The sequence below is a fragment of the Haliotis rubra genome, unplaced genomic scaffold, assembly GCF_003918875.1.
Source record: "Haliotis rubra isolate DU_JTF1 unplaced genomic scaffold, ASM391887v1 Scf29, whole genome shotgun sequence".
In the NCBI taxonomy this organism is placed as follows: domain Eukaryota; kingdom Metazoa; phylum Mollusca; class Gastropoda; order Lepetellida; family Haliotidae; genus Haliotis; species Haliotis rubra.
This window is the reverse complement of record NW_025766957.1, coordinates 835,717-856,474: the sequence shown is the minus strand read 5'-3', so window position 1 is coordinate 856,474 and position 20,758 is coordinate 835,717. Positions and strand designations below refer to the sequence as shown.

Genomic DNA, 20,758 nt, shown 5'->3' with positions numbered 1-20,758 from the left:
ATATCATATGAGGTCTCACCTACCAGTGGTCAAGTTAGGGGTCTACCCGAGAAACAGTTATATCATATGAGGTCTCACCTACCAGTGGTCAAGTTAGGGGTCTACCCGAGAAACAGTTATATCATATGAGGTCTCACCTACCAGTGGTCAAGTTAGGGGTCTACCCGAGAAACAGTTATATCATATGAGGTCTCACCTACCAGTGGTCAAGTTAGGGGTCTACCCGAGAAACAGTTATATCATGGGGTCTCACCTACCAGTGGTCAAGTTAGGGGTCTACCCGAGAAACAGTTATATCATATGAGGTCTCACCTACCAGTGGTCAAGTTAGGGTCTACCCGAGAAACAGTTATATCATATGGGGTCTCACCTACCAGTGGTCAAGTTAGGGGTCTACCCGAGAAACAGTTATATCATATGAGGTCTCACCTACCAGTGGTCAAGTTAGGGGTCTACCCGAGAAACAGTTATATCTATGAGGTCTCACCTACCAGTGGTCAAGTTAGGGGTCTACCCGAGAAACAGTTATATCATATGAGGTCTCACCTACCAGTGGTCAAGTTAGGGGTCTACCCGAGAAACAGTTATATCTATGAGGTCTCACCTACCAGTGGTCAAGTTAGGGGTCTACCCGAGAAACAGTTATATCTATGAGGTCTCACCTACCAGTGGTCAAGTTAGGGTCTACCCGAGAAACAGTTATATCATATGAGGTCTCACCTACCAGTGGTCAAGTTAGGGGTCTACCCGAGAAACAGTTATATCATATGAGGTCTCACCTACCAGTGGTCAAGTTAGGGGTCTACCCGAGAAACAGTTATATCATATGAGGTCTCACCTACCAGTGGTCAAGTTAGGGGTCTACCCGAGAAACAGTTATATCATATGAGGTCTCACCTACCAGTGGTCAAGTTAGGGTCTACCCGAGAAACAGTTATATCATATGATGAGGTCTCACCTACCAGTGGTCAAGTTAGGGGTCTACCCGAGAAACAGTTATATCTATGAGGTCTCACCTACCAGTGGTCAAGTTAGGGTCTACCCGAGAAACAGTTATATCATATGAGGTCTCACCTACCAGTGGTCAAGTTAGGGGTCTACCCGAGAAACAGTTATATCATATGAGGTCTCACCTACCAGTGGTCAAGTTAGGGGTCTACCCGAGAAACAGTTATATCATATGAGGTCTCACCTACCAGTGGTCAAGTTAGGGGTCTACCCGAGAAACAGTTATATCATATGAGGTCTCACCTACCAGTGGTCAAGTTAGGGGTCTACCCGAGAAACAGTTATATCATATGAGGTCTCACCTACCAGTGGTCAAGTTAGGGGTCTACCCGAGAAACAGTTATATCATATGAGGTCTCACCTACCAGTGGTCAAGTTAGGGGTCTACCCGAGAAACAGTTATATCATATGAGGTTATATCATATGAGGTCTCACCTACCAGTGGTCAAGTTAGGGTCTACCCGAGAAACAGTTATATCATATGAGGTCTCACCTACCAGTGGTCAAGTTAGGGTCTACCCGAGAAACAGTTATATCATATGAGGTCTCACCTACCAGTGGTCAAGTTAGGGGTCTACCCGAGAAACAGTTATATCATATGAGGTCTCACCTACCAGTGGTCAAGTTAGGGGTCTACCCGAGAAACAGTTATATCATATGAGGTCTCACCTACCAGTGGTCAAGTTAGGGGTCTACCCGAGAAACAGTTATATCATATGAGGTCTCACCTACCAGTGGTCAAGTTAGGGTCTACCCGAGAAACAGTTATATCATATGAGGTCTCACCTACCAGTGGTCAAGTTAGGGTCTACCCGAGAAACAGTTATATCATATGAGGTCTCACCTACCAGTGGTCAAGTTAGGGGTCTACCCGAGAAACAGTTATATCATATGAGGTCTCACCTACCAGTGGTCAAGTTAGGGGTCTACCCGAGAAACAGTTATATCATATGAGGTCTCACCTACCAGTGGTCAAGTTAGGGGTCTACCCGAGAAACAGTTATATCATATGAGGTCTCACCTACCAGTGGTCAAGTTAGGGGTCTACCCGAGAAACAGTTATATCATATGAGGTCTCACCTACCAGTGGTCAAGTTAGGGTCTACCCGAGAAACAGTTATATCATATGAGGTCTCACCTACCAGTGGTCAAGTTAGGGGTCTACCCGAGAAACAGTTATATCATATGAGGTCTCACCTACCAGCGGTCAAGTTAGGGTCTACCCGAGAAACAGTTATATCATATGAGGTCTCACCTACCAGTGGTCAAGTTAGGGTCTACCCGAGAAACAGTTATATCATATGAGGTCTCACCTACCAGTGGTCAAGTTAGGGGTCTACCCGAGAAACAGTTATATCATATGAGGTCTCACCTACCAGTGGTCAAGTTAGAAACAGGGGTCTACCTGAGAAACAGTTATATCATATGAGGTCTCACCTACCAGTGGTCAAGTTAGGGGTCTACCGAGAGAAACAGTTATATCATATGAGGTCTCACCTACCAGTGGTCAAGTTAGGGGTCTACCCGAGAAACAGTTATATCTATGAGGTCTCACCTACCAGTGGTCAAGTTAGGGGTCTACCCGAGAAACAGTTATATCTATGAGGTCTCACCTACCAGTGGTCAAGTTAGGGGTCTACCCGAGAAACAGTTATATCTATGAGGTCTCACCTACCAGTGGTCAAGTTAGGGGTCTACCCGAGAAACAGTTATATCATATGAGGTCTCACCTACCAGTGGTCAAGTTAGGGGTCTACCCGAGAAACAGTTATATCATATGAGGTCTCACCTACCAGTGGTCAAGTTAGGGGTCTACCTGAGAAACAGTTATATCATATGAGGTCTCACCTACCAGTGGTCAAGTTAGGGGTCTACCCGAGAAACAGTTATATCATATGAGGTCTCACCTACCAGTGGTCAAGTTAGGGGTCTACCTGAGAAACAGTTATATCATATGAGGTCTCACCTACCAGTGGTCAAGTTAGGGGTCTACCCGAGAAACAGTTATATCATATGAGGTCTCACCTACCAGCGGTCAAGTTAGGGGTCTACCCGAGAAACAGTTATATCATATGAGGTCTCACCTACCAGTGGTCAAGTTAGGGGTCTACCGAGAAACAGTTATATCATATGAGGTCTCACCTACCAGTGGTCAAGTTAGGGGTCTACCCGAGAAACAGTTATATCATATGAGGTCTCACCTACCAGTGGTCAAGTTAGGGGTCTACCCGAGAAACAGTTATATCATATGAGGTCTCACCTACCAGTGGTCAAGTTAGGGGTCTACCCGAGAAACAGTTATATCTATGAGGTCTCACCTACCAGTGGTCAAGTTAGGGTCTACCCGAGAAACAGTTATATCTATGAGGTCTCACCTACCAGTGGTCAAGTTAGGGGTCTACCCGAGAAACAGTTATATCATATGAGGTCTCACCTACCAGTGGTCAAGTTAGGGGTCTACCCGAGAAACAGTTATATCTATGAGGTCTCACCTACCAGTGGTCAAGTTAGGGGTCTACCGAGAAACAGTTATATCATATGAGGTCTCACCTACCAGTGGTCAAGTTAGGGGTCTACCCGAGAAACAGTTATATCATATGAGGTCTCACCTACCAGTGGTCAAGTTAGGGGTCTACCCGAGAAACAGTTATATCATATGAGGTCTCACCTACCAGTGGTCAAGTTAGGGGTCTACCCGAGAAACAGTTATATCATATGAGGTCTCACCTACCAGTGGTCAAGTTAGGGGTCTACCCGAGAAACAGTTATATCATATGAGGTCTCACCTACCAGTGGTCAAGTTAGGGGTCTACCCGAGAAACAGTTATATCATATGAGGTCTCACCTACCAGTGGTCAAGTTAGGGGTCTACCCGAGAAACAGTTATATCATATGAGGTCTCACCTACCAGTGGTCAAGTTAGGGGTCTACCCGAGAAACAGTTATATCATATGAGGTCTCACCTACCAGTGGTCAAGTTAAGGGTCTAGGGGTCTACCCGAGAAACAGTTATATCATATGAGGTCTCACCTACCAGTGGTCAAGTTAGGGGTCTACCCGAGAAACAGTTATATCATATGAGGTCTCACCTACCAGTGGTCAAGTTAGGGGTCTACCCGAGAAACAGTTATATCTATGAGGTCTCACCTACCAGTGGTCAAGTTAGGGGTCTACCCGAGAAACAGTTATATCATATGAGGTCTCACCTACCAGTGGTCAAGTTAGGGGTCTACCCGAGAAACAGTTATATCTATGAGGTCTCACCTACCAGTGGTCAAGTTAGGGGTCTACCCGAGAAACAGTTATATCTATGAGGTCTCTACCAGCGGTCACCTACCAGTTGGTCAAGTTAGGGGGTCTACCCGAGAAACAGTTATATCATATGAGGTCTCACCTACCAGTGGTCAAGTTATAGGGTCTACCCGAGAAACAGTTATATCATATGAGGTCTCACCTACCAGTGGTCAAGTTAGGGGTCTACCCGAGAAACAGTTATATCATATGAGGTCTCACCTACCAGTGGTCAAGTTAGGGGTCTACCCGAGAAACAGTTATATCATATGAGGTCTCACCTACCAGTGGTCAAGTTAGGGGTCTACCGAGAAACAGTTATATCATATGAGGTCTCACCTACCAGCGGTCAAGTTAGGGGTCTACCCGAGAAACAGTTATATCATATGAGGTCTCACCTACCAGTGGTCAAGTTAGGGGTCTACCCGAGAAACAGTTATATCATATGAGGTCTCACCTACCAGTGGTCAAGTTAGGGGTCTACCCGAGAAACAGTTATATCATATGAGGTCTCACCTACCAGTGGTCAAGTTAGGGGTCTACCCGAGAAACAGTTATATCTATGAGAGGGTCTCACCTACCAGTGGTCAAGTTAGGGGTCTACCGAGAAACAGTTATATCATATGAGGTCTCACCTACCAGTGGTCAAGTTAGGGTCTACCCGAGAAACAGTTATATCATATGAGGTCTCACCTACCAGTGGTCAAGTTAGGGGTCTACCTGAGAAACAGTTATATCATATGAGGTCTCACCTACCAGTGGTCAAGTTAGGGGTCTACCCGAGAAACAGTTATATCATATGAGGTCTCACCTACCAGTGGTCAAGTTAGGGGTCTACCGAGAAACAGTTATATCATATGAGGTCTCACCTACCAGTGGTCAAGTTAGTCAAGGGGTCTACCCGAGAAACAGTTATATCATATGAGGTCTCACCTACCAGTGGTCAAGTTAGGGGTCTACCCGAGAAACAGTTATATCATATGAGGTCTCACCTACCAGTGGTCAAGTTAGGGGTCTACCCGAGAAACAGTTATATCATATGAGGTCTCACCTACCAGTGGTCAAGTTAGGGGTCTACCCGAGAAACAGTTATATCATATGAGGTCTCACCTACCAGTGGTCAAGTTAGGGGTCTACCCGAGAAACAGTTATATCATATGAGGTCTCACCTACCAGTGGTCAAGTTAGGGGTCTACCCGAGAAACAGTTATATCTATGAGTCTCACCTCGGTCTCACCTACCAGAAACAGTCAAGTTCAAGTTAGGGTCTACCCGAGAAACAGTTATATCATATGAGGTCTCACCTACCAGTGGTCAAGTTAGGGGTCTACCCGAGAAACAGTTATATCATATGAGGTCTCACCTACCAGTGGTCAAGTTAGGGGTCTACCCGAGAAACAGTTATATCATATGAGGTCTCACCTACCAGTGGTCAAGTTAGGGGTCTACCCGAGAAACAGTTATATCATATGAGGTCTCACCTACCAGTGGTCAAGTTAGGGGTCTACCCGAGAAACAGTTATATCATATGAGGTCTCACCTACCAGTGGTCAAGTTAGGGGTCTACCCGAGAAACAGTTATATCATATGAGGTCTCACCTACCAGCGGTCAAGTTAGGGGTCTACCGAGAAACAGTTATATCATATGAGGTCTCACCTACCAGTGGTCAAGTTAGGGGTCTACCCGAGAAACAGTTATATCATATGAGGTCTCACCTACCAGTGGTCAAGTTAGGGGTCTACCCGAGAAACAGTTATATCTATGAGGTCTCACCTACCAGTGGTCAAGTTAGGGGTCTACCAGAGAAACAGTTATATCATATGAGGTCTCACCTACCAGTGGTCAAGTTAGGGGTCTACCCGAGAAACAGTTATATCATATGAGGTCTCACCTACAAGTGGTCAAGTTAGGGGTCTACCCGAGAAACAGTTATATCTATGAGGTCTCACCTACCAGTGGTCAAGTTAGGGGTCTACCCGAGAAACAGTTATATCATATGAGGTCTCACCTACCAGTGGTCAAGTGTATAGTGGTCAACCTACTGAACACTATCCACTTTGTTCATAAGATGAAGGAATTCTCCAGGTTGTTTTATTATTATTAAAACGATTAAACAAAAACAATCTTAAAACTTCAGACTACATGCTAGATGCTGTCAACTAAATAACAAAATCTTGAAAGGTCCAATGTTTCTGAGCCGTGAAGATTAGAATTTGTCTTCAGCAACCCATGCTTGTCCTAAGAGGTGATTAACGGATGGGTGGTAAAGCTCTCTGACTGGGTTGACACATGTCATTGTATCCCAGTTGTGTAGATCGATGCTCATGCTGTTGATCACTGGATTGTCTAGTCCAGACTCGATTATTTACAGACCACCGCCATATAGCTGGAATATTGCTGAGTGTGGCGTAAATTAAACTCACTCACTCAACAAACAGCTGCTGATTCCATGTCTTTGTTTATCAGTTCAAAAAGAATCCTTCACACACAATATCCATTGTTTATTCAGAACACTGTAGACATACAATACACATATTTGATACCAACATGTACAATATTTACAAAATAAAAGACATTCAACATGAAATGCTACACAGAAGAGATTCCACATCAGGCCTGGAGAGCAGCACCATCTCTCTTCGCCTTCAAGTTGATGCCAGCCCCGAAAAACCAGACGATCCCTGGAACAAACAAGTGACTACACTTAAGGGAATTTATTAACAAATAATTTTAACCAAATTCTTTTATTCCATTTGGAAGCCTATTAAATCAAATGTTCTCAATAACGTTTGAAAACATATTCCTTGGAGATAATGTGTACCTACAGGTATTTTCAAATTAACAATCACAATCATGGGGAAATCAGCGATGACAGATTATGGCACATTAACTATGATTAATTACTCCACTGTACTTTCTCAACCAAGTAGCCATGATTACCCAACAGGCAACTCAGAGCCACTATGATAACCAAACTATGCATTTGCACCCTTAAACTATCATTACCCCGCAAGCAACTCTCACCCCGGTCACCACGATCACCCCACTAGATATTCTACCACAAGCAACCATGATTAACCCTCTTGCCACTCTCACCCCAGTCACCACAATCACCCCACTAGATATTCTACCACAAGTAACCATGATTAACCCTCTTGCCACTCTCACCCCAGTCACCACAATCACCCCACTAGATATTCCACCACAAGTAACCATGATTAACCCTCTTGCCACTCTCCCCAGTCACAATGATCACCCCACTAGATATTCCACCACAAGTAACCATGATTAACCCTCTTGCCACTCTCACCCCAGTCACAATGATCACCCCACTAGATATTCTACCACAAGTAACCATGATTAACCCTCTTGCCACTCTCACCCCAGTCACCACGATCACGATCAACCACTAGATATTCTACCACAAGCAACCATGATTAACCCTCTTGCCACTCTCACCCCAGTCACCACAATCACCCCACTAGATATTCTACCACAAGCAACCATGATTAACCCTCTTGCCACTCTCACCCCAGTCACCACAATCACCCCACTAGATATTCCACCACAAGCAACCATGATTAACCCTCTTGCCACTCTCACCCCAGTCACCATGATCAACCCACTAGATATTCCACAAGCAACCATGATTAGCCCTCTTGCCTACCTCACCCCAGTCACCATGATCACCCCACTAGATATTCCACCACAAGCAACCATCATTAACCCTCTTGCCACTCTCACCCCAGTCTGCCATGATCACCCCACTAGATATTCTACCACAAGTAACCATGATTAACCCTCTTGCCAGTCACATGCATCTCACCCCCAGTCACCACAAGATCCTGATCACCCCCACTAGATATTCTACCACAAGCAACCATGATTAACCCTCTTGCCACTCTCACCCCAGTCACCACGATCACCCCACTAGATATTCTACCACAAGCAACCATGATTAACCCTCTTGCCACTCTCACCCCAGTCTCACCACGATCACCCCACTAGATATTCTACCACAAGCAACCATGATTAACCCTCTTGCCACTCTCACCCCAGTCACCATGATCACCCCACTAGATATTCTACCACAAGCAGCCATGATTAACCCTCTTGCCACTCTCACCCAGTCACCATGATCACCCCACTAGATATTCCACCACAAGCAGCCATGATTAACCCTCTTGCCACTCACCCCCGGTCTACCATACAATCACCCCACTAGATATTCTACCACAAGTAAACCATGATTCTAACCCTCTTGCCACTCTCACCATCGTCACCATGATCACCCCACTAGATGTTCTTACCACAAGCAGCCATGATTAACCCTCTTGCCACTCTCACGGTCACCATGATCACCCACTAGATATTCTACCACCAAGCAACCAGCAATTAACCCCTCTTGCCACTTTCTCCCCAGTCTTACCACAATCATCCCACTAGATCTTCTACCACAAGTTAACCATGATTAGCCCTCTTGCCACTCACACCCCAGTCACCATGATCACTGGATAGATGTTCACCGCAAAAAGCGTAATTGATGATTAACCCTCTGCTCTCACCTCAGTCTGATCCAGTCCTTACACTAAGATATTCTACCGCCACAAGCAACCATGATTAACCCTCTTGCCACTCTCACCCCAGTCACCACGATCACCCCACCTGAATGTTCACCACAGAGTAACCATGATTAACCCTCTTGCCACTCTCACCTCCAGTCATCCGCGATCCGCACCACTAGATATTCTACCACAAGCAACCATGATTAAACCTCTTGCCATCTCGCGGTCACCCAATCACTTACACTGGATATTCTACCACAAGTAGCCATAGTTAACCCTCTGCCCTCTCACCCAGTCACCCACAATCCGATCAGCCACTCGATGTTCTACCACAAGCAACCATGATTAGCCCTCTTGCCACTCTCACCCCAGTCACCACAATCACCCACTAGATATTCTACCACAAGCAACCATGATTAACCCTCTTGCCACTCTCGCAGTCCACCACAGTCACCCCACTAGATATTCTACCACAAGCAGCCATGATTAACCCTCTTGCCACTCTCACCCCAGTCACCATGATCACCCCACTAGATATTCACCACCACAAGCAACCATGAGTTAACTGCCTCTTCCTCCCTTTGGTCACCACTGATCTGCCCCACTGGATATTCTGCCAAGCAACCATGATTTTCAACCCTCTTGCTGCTCTCACCCCAGTCACCATGATCGCACCCACTAGATATTCTACCACAAGCAACCATGATTAACCCTTCTAGCCATTCTCACCCCTGTCTACAGCCATGATCACCCTACTAGATGTTCTACCACAAGTAACCATGATCCACCCCACTAGATATTCTGCACAAGCAGCCATGATTAACCCTCTTGCCACTCTCACCCAGTCACCACGATCCGCCCCACTAGATATTCCACCACAAGCAGCCATGATTAACCCTCTTACACTCTCACCCCAGTCACCATGATCACCCCACTAGATATTCTACCACAAGCAACCTATAGTTAACCCTCTTGCCACTCTCCACCCCAGTCACCCATGATCACGCGATCCCCACTAGATATTCTACCACAAGCAACCATGATTAACCCTCTTGCCGCTCTCACCCCAGTCACCACAATCACCCACTAAGATGTTCTACCACAAATGGCCATGATTAGCCCTCTTGCCACTCTCACCCCAGTCACCACAATCGCTATAGATATTCCTACAAGTAATTATGATTAACCCTCTTGCGTACTCCGGTCACAATGATCACCCACTAGATATTCTACCTGGCAACCATGAGTTAACCCTCTTGCCACTCTCACCCCAGTCACCACGATCCACTTCCCACTAGATATTCTACCAAGTAACCATGATTAACCCTCTTGCCACTCTCACCCAGTCTTTACGATTTTGATCCAACCACTGGATGTTCTACCACAACCAGCCAGCGAGTTAACCCATCTTGCCTCTCACCCCAGTCCTGCAATCCGCACTGGATGTTCTGCACAAACTTGACCGTAGTTAACCCTCTTGCCCTCTCACTGATCGCCGAAATCCGCCCCACTGGATATTCTGCCACAAGTAACCATGATTAACCCTCTCACCCCGGTCGCAGTCACCCCACTGGATGTTCACCGCAAGCAACCATGGGTTAACTTCCCTCTGCCTCCACCCCGGTCACCGCGAGTCACCCCACTAGATGTTCCACCACAAGCAGCCATGATTAACCCTCTTGCGCTCTCCACCCCCGGTCGCCGCTTGATCCGCCCCACTGGTGTTACCACAAACAGCCATGATTAGCCTCGCCCTCTCTTTGATCTTTCCAGTCACCCCACTGGATATTCTGCCACGGTAACCGCAGTCACCCCACTAGATGTTCTACAACAGCAACCGTGATTAACCCTCTTGCCATATCACCCCAGTCACCACGATCACCCACTAGATATTCCACCACAAGCGTCGCAGTTAACCCTCTTGCCCTCTCTTTGATCGCCCTTGATCCTTACTGAATGTTCTACCACAAGCAGCCATAATTAACCTCTTGCCCTCTCGCCCCAGTCCGCCATGATCACCCCACTGGATATTCTGGCCATGGTTCTCTTGCGGTCACCGCGGTCACTTGCTGATGTTCTGCCACAAGCAATAGCGGTTAACCCTCTTGCCTCTCACCCCCGGTCACCACAATCCCACCCACTAGATGTTCTACCATAAGCAGCCATGAGTTAACCACTCTTGCCGCTCTCACCCCAGTCACCATGATCCGCGATCCGCCCCACTGGATGTTCTACCACAAGCAGCCATGATTAACCCTCTTGCCACTCTCACCCCGGTCACCACGATCCGCGATCACTTCCCCACTAGATGATTCTACCACAAGCAACCATGATTAAACTCTCTCTTTTGCCACTCTCACACTAGCCAGTCCACCACTTGATCACCCACTGGATGTTCACCACCTGGCAACCATGGATTAACCCTCTTGCCACTCTCACCCCAGTCACCACAATCACCCCACTAGATGTTCCACCACAAGCAACCATGGTTAACCCTCTTGCCCTCTCACCCCAGTCGCCATGATCACCCACTGGATGTTCTGCACAAGCAACCATGATTAGCCCTCTTGCCAATCTCACCCCGGTCCTGCACTTGATCCACCCACTGAATGTTCTACCTGAAGTAACCATGATCTGCCCACTGGATGTTCTACCACGGCGGCCATGATTAACCCTCTTGCCCTCTCTTGATTCCGATCCACCCACTGAATGTTCCACCTGAAGCATCCATGAGTTAACCTCTTGCCACTCTACAGTCACCATGATCACTTACTAGATGTTGTTCTACCACAAGCAATATATTAACCTCTTGCTCACCCCAGTCACCATGATCACCCACTGGATGTTCTTACCACAAGCAGCCATGATTAACCCTCTTGCCACTCTCACCCCAGTCCCACCATGATCACCCACTAGATGTTCTGCCACCACAAGCAGCCATGATTAACCCTCTTGCCCTCTGCCCCGGTCTACAATCCTTGCCCACTAGATGTTCTACCACAAGCAGCCATGATTAACCCTCTTGCCACTCTCTCACCCCAGTCCGCCACAATCACCCACTAGATGTTCACCACAAGCAACCGCAGTTAACCTCTTGCCACTCTCCGCCCCGGTCACCATGATCCGCGACCACCCACTAGATATTCTTACCACAACAACCGTAAGCGCCCTCTTGCTCACCCCAGTCCTCCCGCGATCGATCACCCCATAGATGTTCTACCACAAGCAACCATGATTAAGCCTCTTGCCCTCACCCCCTGCAGTCACCCTGCAGTCACCCCACTAGATATTCTGCAACAGGCAGCCATGATTAGCAATTGAATCATTTCCACACAACAAGTAATCATGATTAGCCGCTTTGCCGCTCTGCCCCAGTCACCTGTGCGATCACTTACTAGATGTTCCACCACAAGCAGCTGCCAGTTAACCACTACGCGGCTCTCCTTTCGTCTGCCGCCCAGTCCGCTATTTCAGATATTTCACGTATTGCGCCAGATTCAGCCCTGCTTGCGGCTCGCACAGTCACACCGCAGTCAGCCCACTGCGGAGTATTTCCACAGCAGTAGCCATGATTAACCCATTTAGATTATTCCATAACAGGTAATCACGTTCGTATTCTTGATATTCTGCAAGTAATAATGATTAACCCTTTTTTGCCTCTCAGCCCGGTCACCATGATCGCACTGGATGTTCACCACTGGCTTCGCGGGGATTCCAGCCCTCTTGCGGCTCTCGCACAGTCACCGCCAGTCGCACTGGATGATGTTCCACCACAGGCGGCTTCGCAGTTAGCCGCCTCTTGCCGCTCTCACTTGTCATGGTACTTGCTGGATGTTCTACGGCAAGTAACCGCGGATTAACCTGTTTGCCTCTCCGCGCCCAGTCTGCCTTGATCACGATCGCCTGCTTCGTCATTCTGCAACCAGTAGCCGCACGATTAACCCATTAGATCATTTCCATAACAGAGTAGTCATGATTAACCCTCTCTCACTCTCACTGATCACCGCGATCCCACTTTACCTAGATGTTCTACCACAGAACAGCCGCGTAGTTAACCCTCTTGCCCTCTCACCTGGGTGCCGATTATGCGCTGGGCAGTACCTACCGCAGAAGCAGCCGCCCAGTTAACCCTCTTGCCACTCTCAGTCACCATGATCGCACCGAATGTGATCCACGATCAGCCGCCAGTTAGCCTGTCCTCTATTGCAGGTCACCATGATCGCGCTAGATGTTCTGGCTTAAGCAGCCATGATAACCCTCTTGCCACTCTCACCCCAGTCGCCGCCGATCACTGCCTGGATGTTCTACAACACGGTAACCATGATTAGCCCTCTTCCTCTCACCCCAGTCACCATGATCACGATCACCTTCGAGATCATTCTGCCACAAACCGCCATGATTAACCCTCTTCACCTTTAGACCCCAGTCACCACCACTCACCCCATAGATATTCTGCCACAAGCAACCATGATTAACCCTCTTGCAGTCTTTCACCCCCAGTCACCGATCAATCACCCCACTGGATATTCTACCACAAGCAACCATGAGTTAACCCTCTTGCCACTCTCACCCCAGTCACCGCCAATCACCCCACTAGATATTCCTACCACAAACAACCGCCGATTAAGCCCTCTGCCACGCTCACCCCAGTCACCTGATCACCTCTATCACTAGATGTTCTACCAAGCAAGTACCCATGATTAACCCTCTTGCCCTCTCACTCCAGATCACCGCCCAGTCACCCCACTAGATATTCTACCACAAGAAATTAACTATGATTAACCCTCTTGCCACTCTCACCCCAGTCACCACGAGTCACAATATCAACCACTAGATATTCTACCACAAGCAACCATGATTAACCCTCTTGCCACTCTCACCCCAGTCACCACAATCACCCCCACTAGATATTCCTACCACAAGCAACCATGATTAACCCTCTTGCCACTCTCACCCCAGTCACCACAATCACCCCACTAGATATTCTACCACAAGTAACCATGATTAACCCTCTTGCCACTCTCACCCCAGTCACCATGATCACCCCACTAGATATTCCACCACAAGCAACCATGATTAACCCTCTTGCCACTCTCTCACCCCAGTCACCATGATCACCCCACTAGATATTCCACCACAAGCAACCATGATTAACCCTCTTGCCGCTCTCACCCCAGTCACCATGATCACCCCACTAGATATTCTACCACAAGCAACCATGATTAACCCTCTTGCCACTCTCACCCCAGTCTACATGATCACCCCAGTAGATATTCTACCACAAGTAACCATGATCACCCCACTAGATATTCTACCACAAGCAACCATGATTAACCCTCTTGCCACTCTCACCCCAGTCACCACTGATCACCCCACTAGATATTCCACCACAAGCAACCATGATTAACCCTCTTGCTACTTCTCACCCCAGTCACCATGATCACCCCACTAGATATTCCTACCACAAGCAACCATAATTAACCCTCTTCTTGCTACTCTCACCCCAGTCACCATGATCACCCCACTAGATATTCTACCACAAGCAACCATGATTAACCCTCTTGCCACTCTCACCCCAGTCACCATGATCACCCCACTAGATATTCTACCACAAGCAACCATGATTAACCCTCTTGCCACTCTCACCCCAGTCACCACAATCACCCCACTAGATATTCTACCACAAGTAACCATGATTAACCCTCTTGCCACTTCACCTCACCCCAGTCACCACAATCACCCCACTAGATATTCCACCACAAGAAATTATGATTAACCCTCTTGCCACTCTCACTCCAGTCACAATGATCACCCCACTAGATATTCTACCACAAGCAAACCATGATTAACCCTCTTGCCACTCTCACCCCAGTCACCACGATCACCCCACTAGATATTCTACCACAAGTAACCATGATTAACCCTTCTTGCTACTCTTTCACCCTCCCAGTCACCACTTATCACGACAACCACTAGATATCTCTACCACAAGCAACCATGATTAACCCTCTTTGCCACTCTCACCCCAGTCACCACAATCACCCCACTAGATATTCTACCACAAGCAACCATGATTAACCCTCTTGCCACTCTCACCCCAGTCACCACAATCACCCCACTAGATATTCTACCACAAGCAACCATGATTAACCCTCTTGCCACTTCTCACCCCAGTCACCATGATCACCCCACTAGATATTCCACCACAAGCAACCATGATTAACCCTCTTGCCACTCTCACCCCAGTCACCATGATCACCCTAACTAGATATTCCACCACAAGCAACCATGATTAACCCTCTTGCCGCTCTCACCCCAGTCACCATGATCACCCCACTAGATATTCTACCACAAGCAACCATGATTAACCCTCTTGCCACTCTCACCCCAGTCTACATGATCACCCCCCACAGATATTCTACCACAAGTAACCATGATCACCCCCACTAGATATTCTACAACAAGCAACCATGATTAACCCTCTTGCCACTCTCACCCCAGTCACCACTTATCACCCCACTAGATATTCCACCACAAGCAACCATGATTAACCCTCTTGCCACTCTCACCCCAGTCACCATGATCACCCCACTAGATATTCTACCACAAGCAACCATGATTAACCCTCTTGCCACTCTCACCCCAGTCACCATGATCACCCCACTAGATATTCTACCACAAGCAACCATGATTAACCCTCTTGCCACTCTCACCCCAGTCACCATGATCACCCCACTAGATATTCTACCACAAGCAACCATGATTAACCCTCTTGCCACTCTCACCCCAGTCACCACAATCACCCCACTAGATATTCTACCACAAGCAACCATGATTAACCCTCTTGCCACTCTCACCCCAGTCACCATGATCACGATCACCCCACTAGATATTCTACCACAAGCAACCATGATTAACCCTCTTGCCACTCTCACCCCAGTCACCACGATCACGATCACCCCACTAGATATTCTACCACAAGCAACCATGATTAACCCTCTCTTGCCACTTCTCACCCCAGTCACCATGATCACCCCACTAGATATTCTACCACAAGTAACCATGATTAACCCTCTTGCCACTCTCACCCCAGTCACCACAATCACCCCACTAGATATTCTACCACAAGCAACCATGATTAACCCTCTTGCCACTCTCACCCCAGTCACCACGATCACGATCACCCCACTAGATATTCTACCACAAGCAACCATGATTAACCCTCTTGCCACTCTCACCCCAGTCACCATGATCACCCCACTAGATATTCTACCACAAGCAACCATGATTAACCCTCTTGCCACTCTCACCCCAGTCACCACAATCACCCCACTAGATATTCTACCACAAGCAACCATGATTAACCCTCTTGCCACTCTCACCCTAGTCACCATGATCACGATCACCCCACTAGATATTCTACCACAAGCAACCATGCTTAACCCTCTTGCCACTCTCACCCCAGTCACCATGATCACCCCGACTAGATATTCTACAACAAGCAACCATGATTAGCCCTCTTGCCACTCTCACCCCAGTCACCATGATCACCCCACTTGATATTCTACCACAAGCAACCATGATTAACCCTCTTGCCACTCTCACCCCAGTCACCATGATCACCCCACTAGATATTCTACCACAAGCAACCATGATTAACCCTCTTGCCACTCTCACCCCAGTCACCATGATCACCCCACTAGATATTCTACCACAAGCAACCATGATTAACCCTCTTGCCACTCTCACCCCAGTCACCATGATCACCCCACTAGATATTCCACCACAAGCAACCATGATTAACCCCTTTTGCCACTCTCACCCCAGTCACCATGATCACCCCACTAGATATTCTACCACAAGCAACCATGATTAACCCTCTTGCCACTCTCACCCCAGTCACCATGATCACCCCACTAGATATTCTACCACAAGCAACCATGATACACCCTCTTGCCATTCTCTCACCCCAGTCACCACTTATCACACCATCACCACTAGATATTCTACCACAAGCAACCATGATTAACCCTCTTGCCACTCTCACCCCAGTCACCACAATCACCCCACTAGATATTCTACCACAAGCAACCATGATTAACCCTCTTGCCACTCTCACCCCAGTCACCACAATCACCCCACTAGATATTCTACCACAAGCAACCATGATTAACCCTCTTGCCACTCTCACCCCAGTCACCATGATCACCCCACTAGATATTCCACCACAAGCAACCATGATTAACCCTCTTGCCACTCTCACCCCAGTCACCATGATCACCCCACTAGATATTCCACCACAAGCAACCATGATTAACCCTCTCTCTCGCCTCTCACCCCAGTCACCATGATCACCCCACTAGATATTCTACCACAAGCAAACCATGATTAACCCTCTTGCACTCTCACCCCAGTCTCATGATCACCCCACTAGATATTCTACCACAAGTAACCATGATCACCCCACTAGATATTCTACCACAAGCAACCATGATTAACCCTCTGCCACTCTCACCCCAGTCACCATGATCACCCCACTAGATATTCCACCACAAGCAACCATGATTAACCCTCTTGCCACTCTCACCCCAGTCACCATGATCACCCCACTAGATATTCTACCACAAGCAACCATGATTAACCCTCTTGCCACTTCTCACCCCAGTCACCCATGATCACCCCACTAGATATTCTACCACAAGCAACCATGATTAACCCTCTTGCCACTCTCACCCCAGTCACCATGATCACCCCACTAGATATTCTACCACAAGCAACCATGATTAACCCTCTTGCCACTCTCACCCCAGTCACCACAATCACCCCACTAGATATTCTACCACAAGTAACCATGATTAACCCTCTTGCCACTCTCACCCCAGTCACCACAATCACCCCACTAGATATTCCACCACAAGTAATTATGATTAACCCTCTTGCCACTCTCACTCCAGTCACAATGATCACCCCACTAGATATTCTACCACAAGCAACCATGATTAACCCTCTTGCCACTCTCACCCCAGTCACCATGATCACCCCACTAGATATTCTACCACAAGTAACCATGATTAACCCTCTTGCCACTCTCACCCCAGTCACCACGATCACGATCAACCACTAGATATTCTACCACAAGCAACCATGATTAACCCTCTTGCCACTCTCACCCCAGTCACCACAATCACCCCACTAGATATTCTACCACAAGCAACCATGATTAACCCTCTTGCCACTCTCACCCCAGTCACCACAATCACCCCACTGGATATTCTACCACAAGCAACCATGATTAACCCTCTTGCCACTCTCACCCCAGTCACCATGATCACCCCACTAGATATTCCACCACAAGCAACCATGATTAACCCTCTTGCCACTCTCACCCCAGTCACCATGATCACCCCACTAGATATTCCACCACAAGCAACCATGATTAACCCTCTTGCCACTCTCACCCCAGTCACCATGATCACCCCACTAGATATTCTACCACAAGCAACCATGATTAACCCTCTTGCCACTCTCACCCCAGTCTACATGATCACCCCACTAGATATTCTACCACAAGTAACCATGATCACCCCACTAGATATTCTACCACAAGCAACCATGATTAACCCTCTTGCCACTCTCACCCCAGTCACCACGATCACCCCACTAGATATTCCACCACAAGCAACCATGATTAACCCTCTTGCCACTCTCACCCCAGTCACCATGATCACCCCACTAGATATTCTACCACAAGCAACCATAATTCACCCTCTTGCCACTCTCACCCCAGTCACCATGATCACCCCACTAGATATTCTACCACAAGCAACCATGATTAACCCTCTCTTGCCACTCTCACCCCAGTCACCATGATCACCCCACTAGATATTCTACCACAAGCAACCATGATTAACCCTCTTGCCACTCTCACCCCAGTCACCATGATCACCCCACTAGATATTCTACCACAAGCAACCATGATTAACCCTCTTGCCACTCTCACCCCAGTCACCATGATCACGATCACCCCACTAGATATTCTACCACAAGCAACCATGATTAACCCTCTTGCCACTCTCACCCCAGTCACCATGATCACGATCACCCCACTAGATATTCTACCACAAGCAACCATGATTAACCCTCTTGCCACTCTCACCCCAGTCACCATGATCACCCCACTAGATATTCTACCACAAGCAACCATGATTAACCCTCTTGCCCCTCTCACCCCAGTCACCATGATCACCCCACTAGATATTCTACCACAAGCAACCATGATTAACCCTCTTGCCACTCTCACCCCAGTCACCATGATCACCCCACTAGATATTCTACCACAAGCAACCATGATTAACCCTCTTGCCACTCTCACCCCAGTCACCACACCATGATCACCCCACTAGATATTCTACCACAAGCAACCATGATTAACCCTCTTGCCACTCTCACCCCAGTCACCATGATCACGATCACCCCACTAGATATTCTACCACAAGCAACCATGATTAACCCTCTTGCCACTCTCACCCCAGTCACCATGATCACCCCACTAGATATTCTACCACAAGCAACCATGATTAACCCTCTTGCCACTCTCACCCCAGTCACCATGATCACCCCACTAGATATTCTACCACAAGCAACCATGATTAACCCTCTTGCCACTCTCACCCCAGTCACCACAATCACCCCACTAGATATTCTACCACAAGCAACCATGATTAACCCTCTTGCCACTCTCACCCCAGTCACCACATCACGATCCCCCACTAGATATTCTACCACAAGCAACCATGATTAACCCTCTTGCCACTCTCACCCCAGTCACCATGATCACCCCACTAGATATTCTACCACAAGCAACCATGATTAACCCTCTTGCCACTCTCACCCCAGTCACCACAATCACCCCACTAGATATTCTACCACAAGCAACCATGATTAACCCTCTTGCCACTCTCACCCTAGTCACCATGATCAACGATCACCCCACTAGATATTCTACCACAAGCAAACCATGATTAACCCTCTTGCCCCTCTCACCCCAGTCACCATGATCACCCCACTAGATATTCTACAACAAGCAACCATGATTAACCCTCTTGCCACTCTCACCCCAGTCACCATGATCACCCCACTAGATATTCTACCACAAGCAACCATGATTAACCCTCTTGCCACTCTCACCCCAGTCACCACAATCACCCCACTAGATATTCTACCACAAGCAACCATGATTAACCCTCTTGCCACTCTCACCCCAGTCACCATGATCACGATCACCCCACTAGATATTCTACCACAAGCAACCATGATTAACCCTCTTGCCACTCTCACCCCAGTCACCATGATCACTTGTCCACGTCCATCACCCCACTAGATATTCTACCACAAGCAACCATGATTAACCCTCTTGCCACTCTCACCCCAGTCACCATGATCACCCCACTAGATATTCTACCACAAGCAACCATGATTAACCCTCTTGCCACTCTCACCCCAGTCACCACAATCACCCCACTAGATATTCTACCACAAGCAACCATGCTTAACCCTCTTGCCACTCTCACCCCAGTCACCACGATCACGATCACCCCACTAGATATTCTACCACAAGCAACCATGATTAACCCTCTTGCCACTCTCACCCCAGTCACCATGATCACCCCCACTAGATATTCTACCACAAGCAACCATGATTAACCCTCTTGCCACTCTCACCCCAGTCACCACAATCACCCCACTAGATATTCTACCACAAGCAACCATGATTAACCCTCTTGCCACTCTCACCCTAGTCACCATGATCACGATCACCCCACTAGATATTCTACCACAAGCAACCATGCTTAACCCTCTTGCCACTCTCACCCCAGTCACCATGATCACCCCA

The 20,758-nt window shown here is 47.8% G+C and overlaps 1 protein-coding gene across 1 annotated transcript in view; it reads right to left on the bottom strand.

Annotated features, from left to right (window-relative positions):
• Window positions 1–6,786: 6,786 nt before the first annotated feature.
• LOC124281778 (nitric oxide synthase-interacting protein-like) overlaps window positions 6,787–20,758 on the bottom strand; it is a 31,509-nt gene continuing 17,537 nt past the window's right edge. The window contains exon 10 of the mRNA XM_046717749.1: window positions 6,787–6,981. Within this exon, the coding sequence (XP_046573705.1) occupies window positions 6,946–6,981 (36 nt within the window). The 3' untranslated portion in view covers window positions 6,787–6,945. The remainder of the gene's footprint in view (window positions 6,982–20,758) is intronic.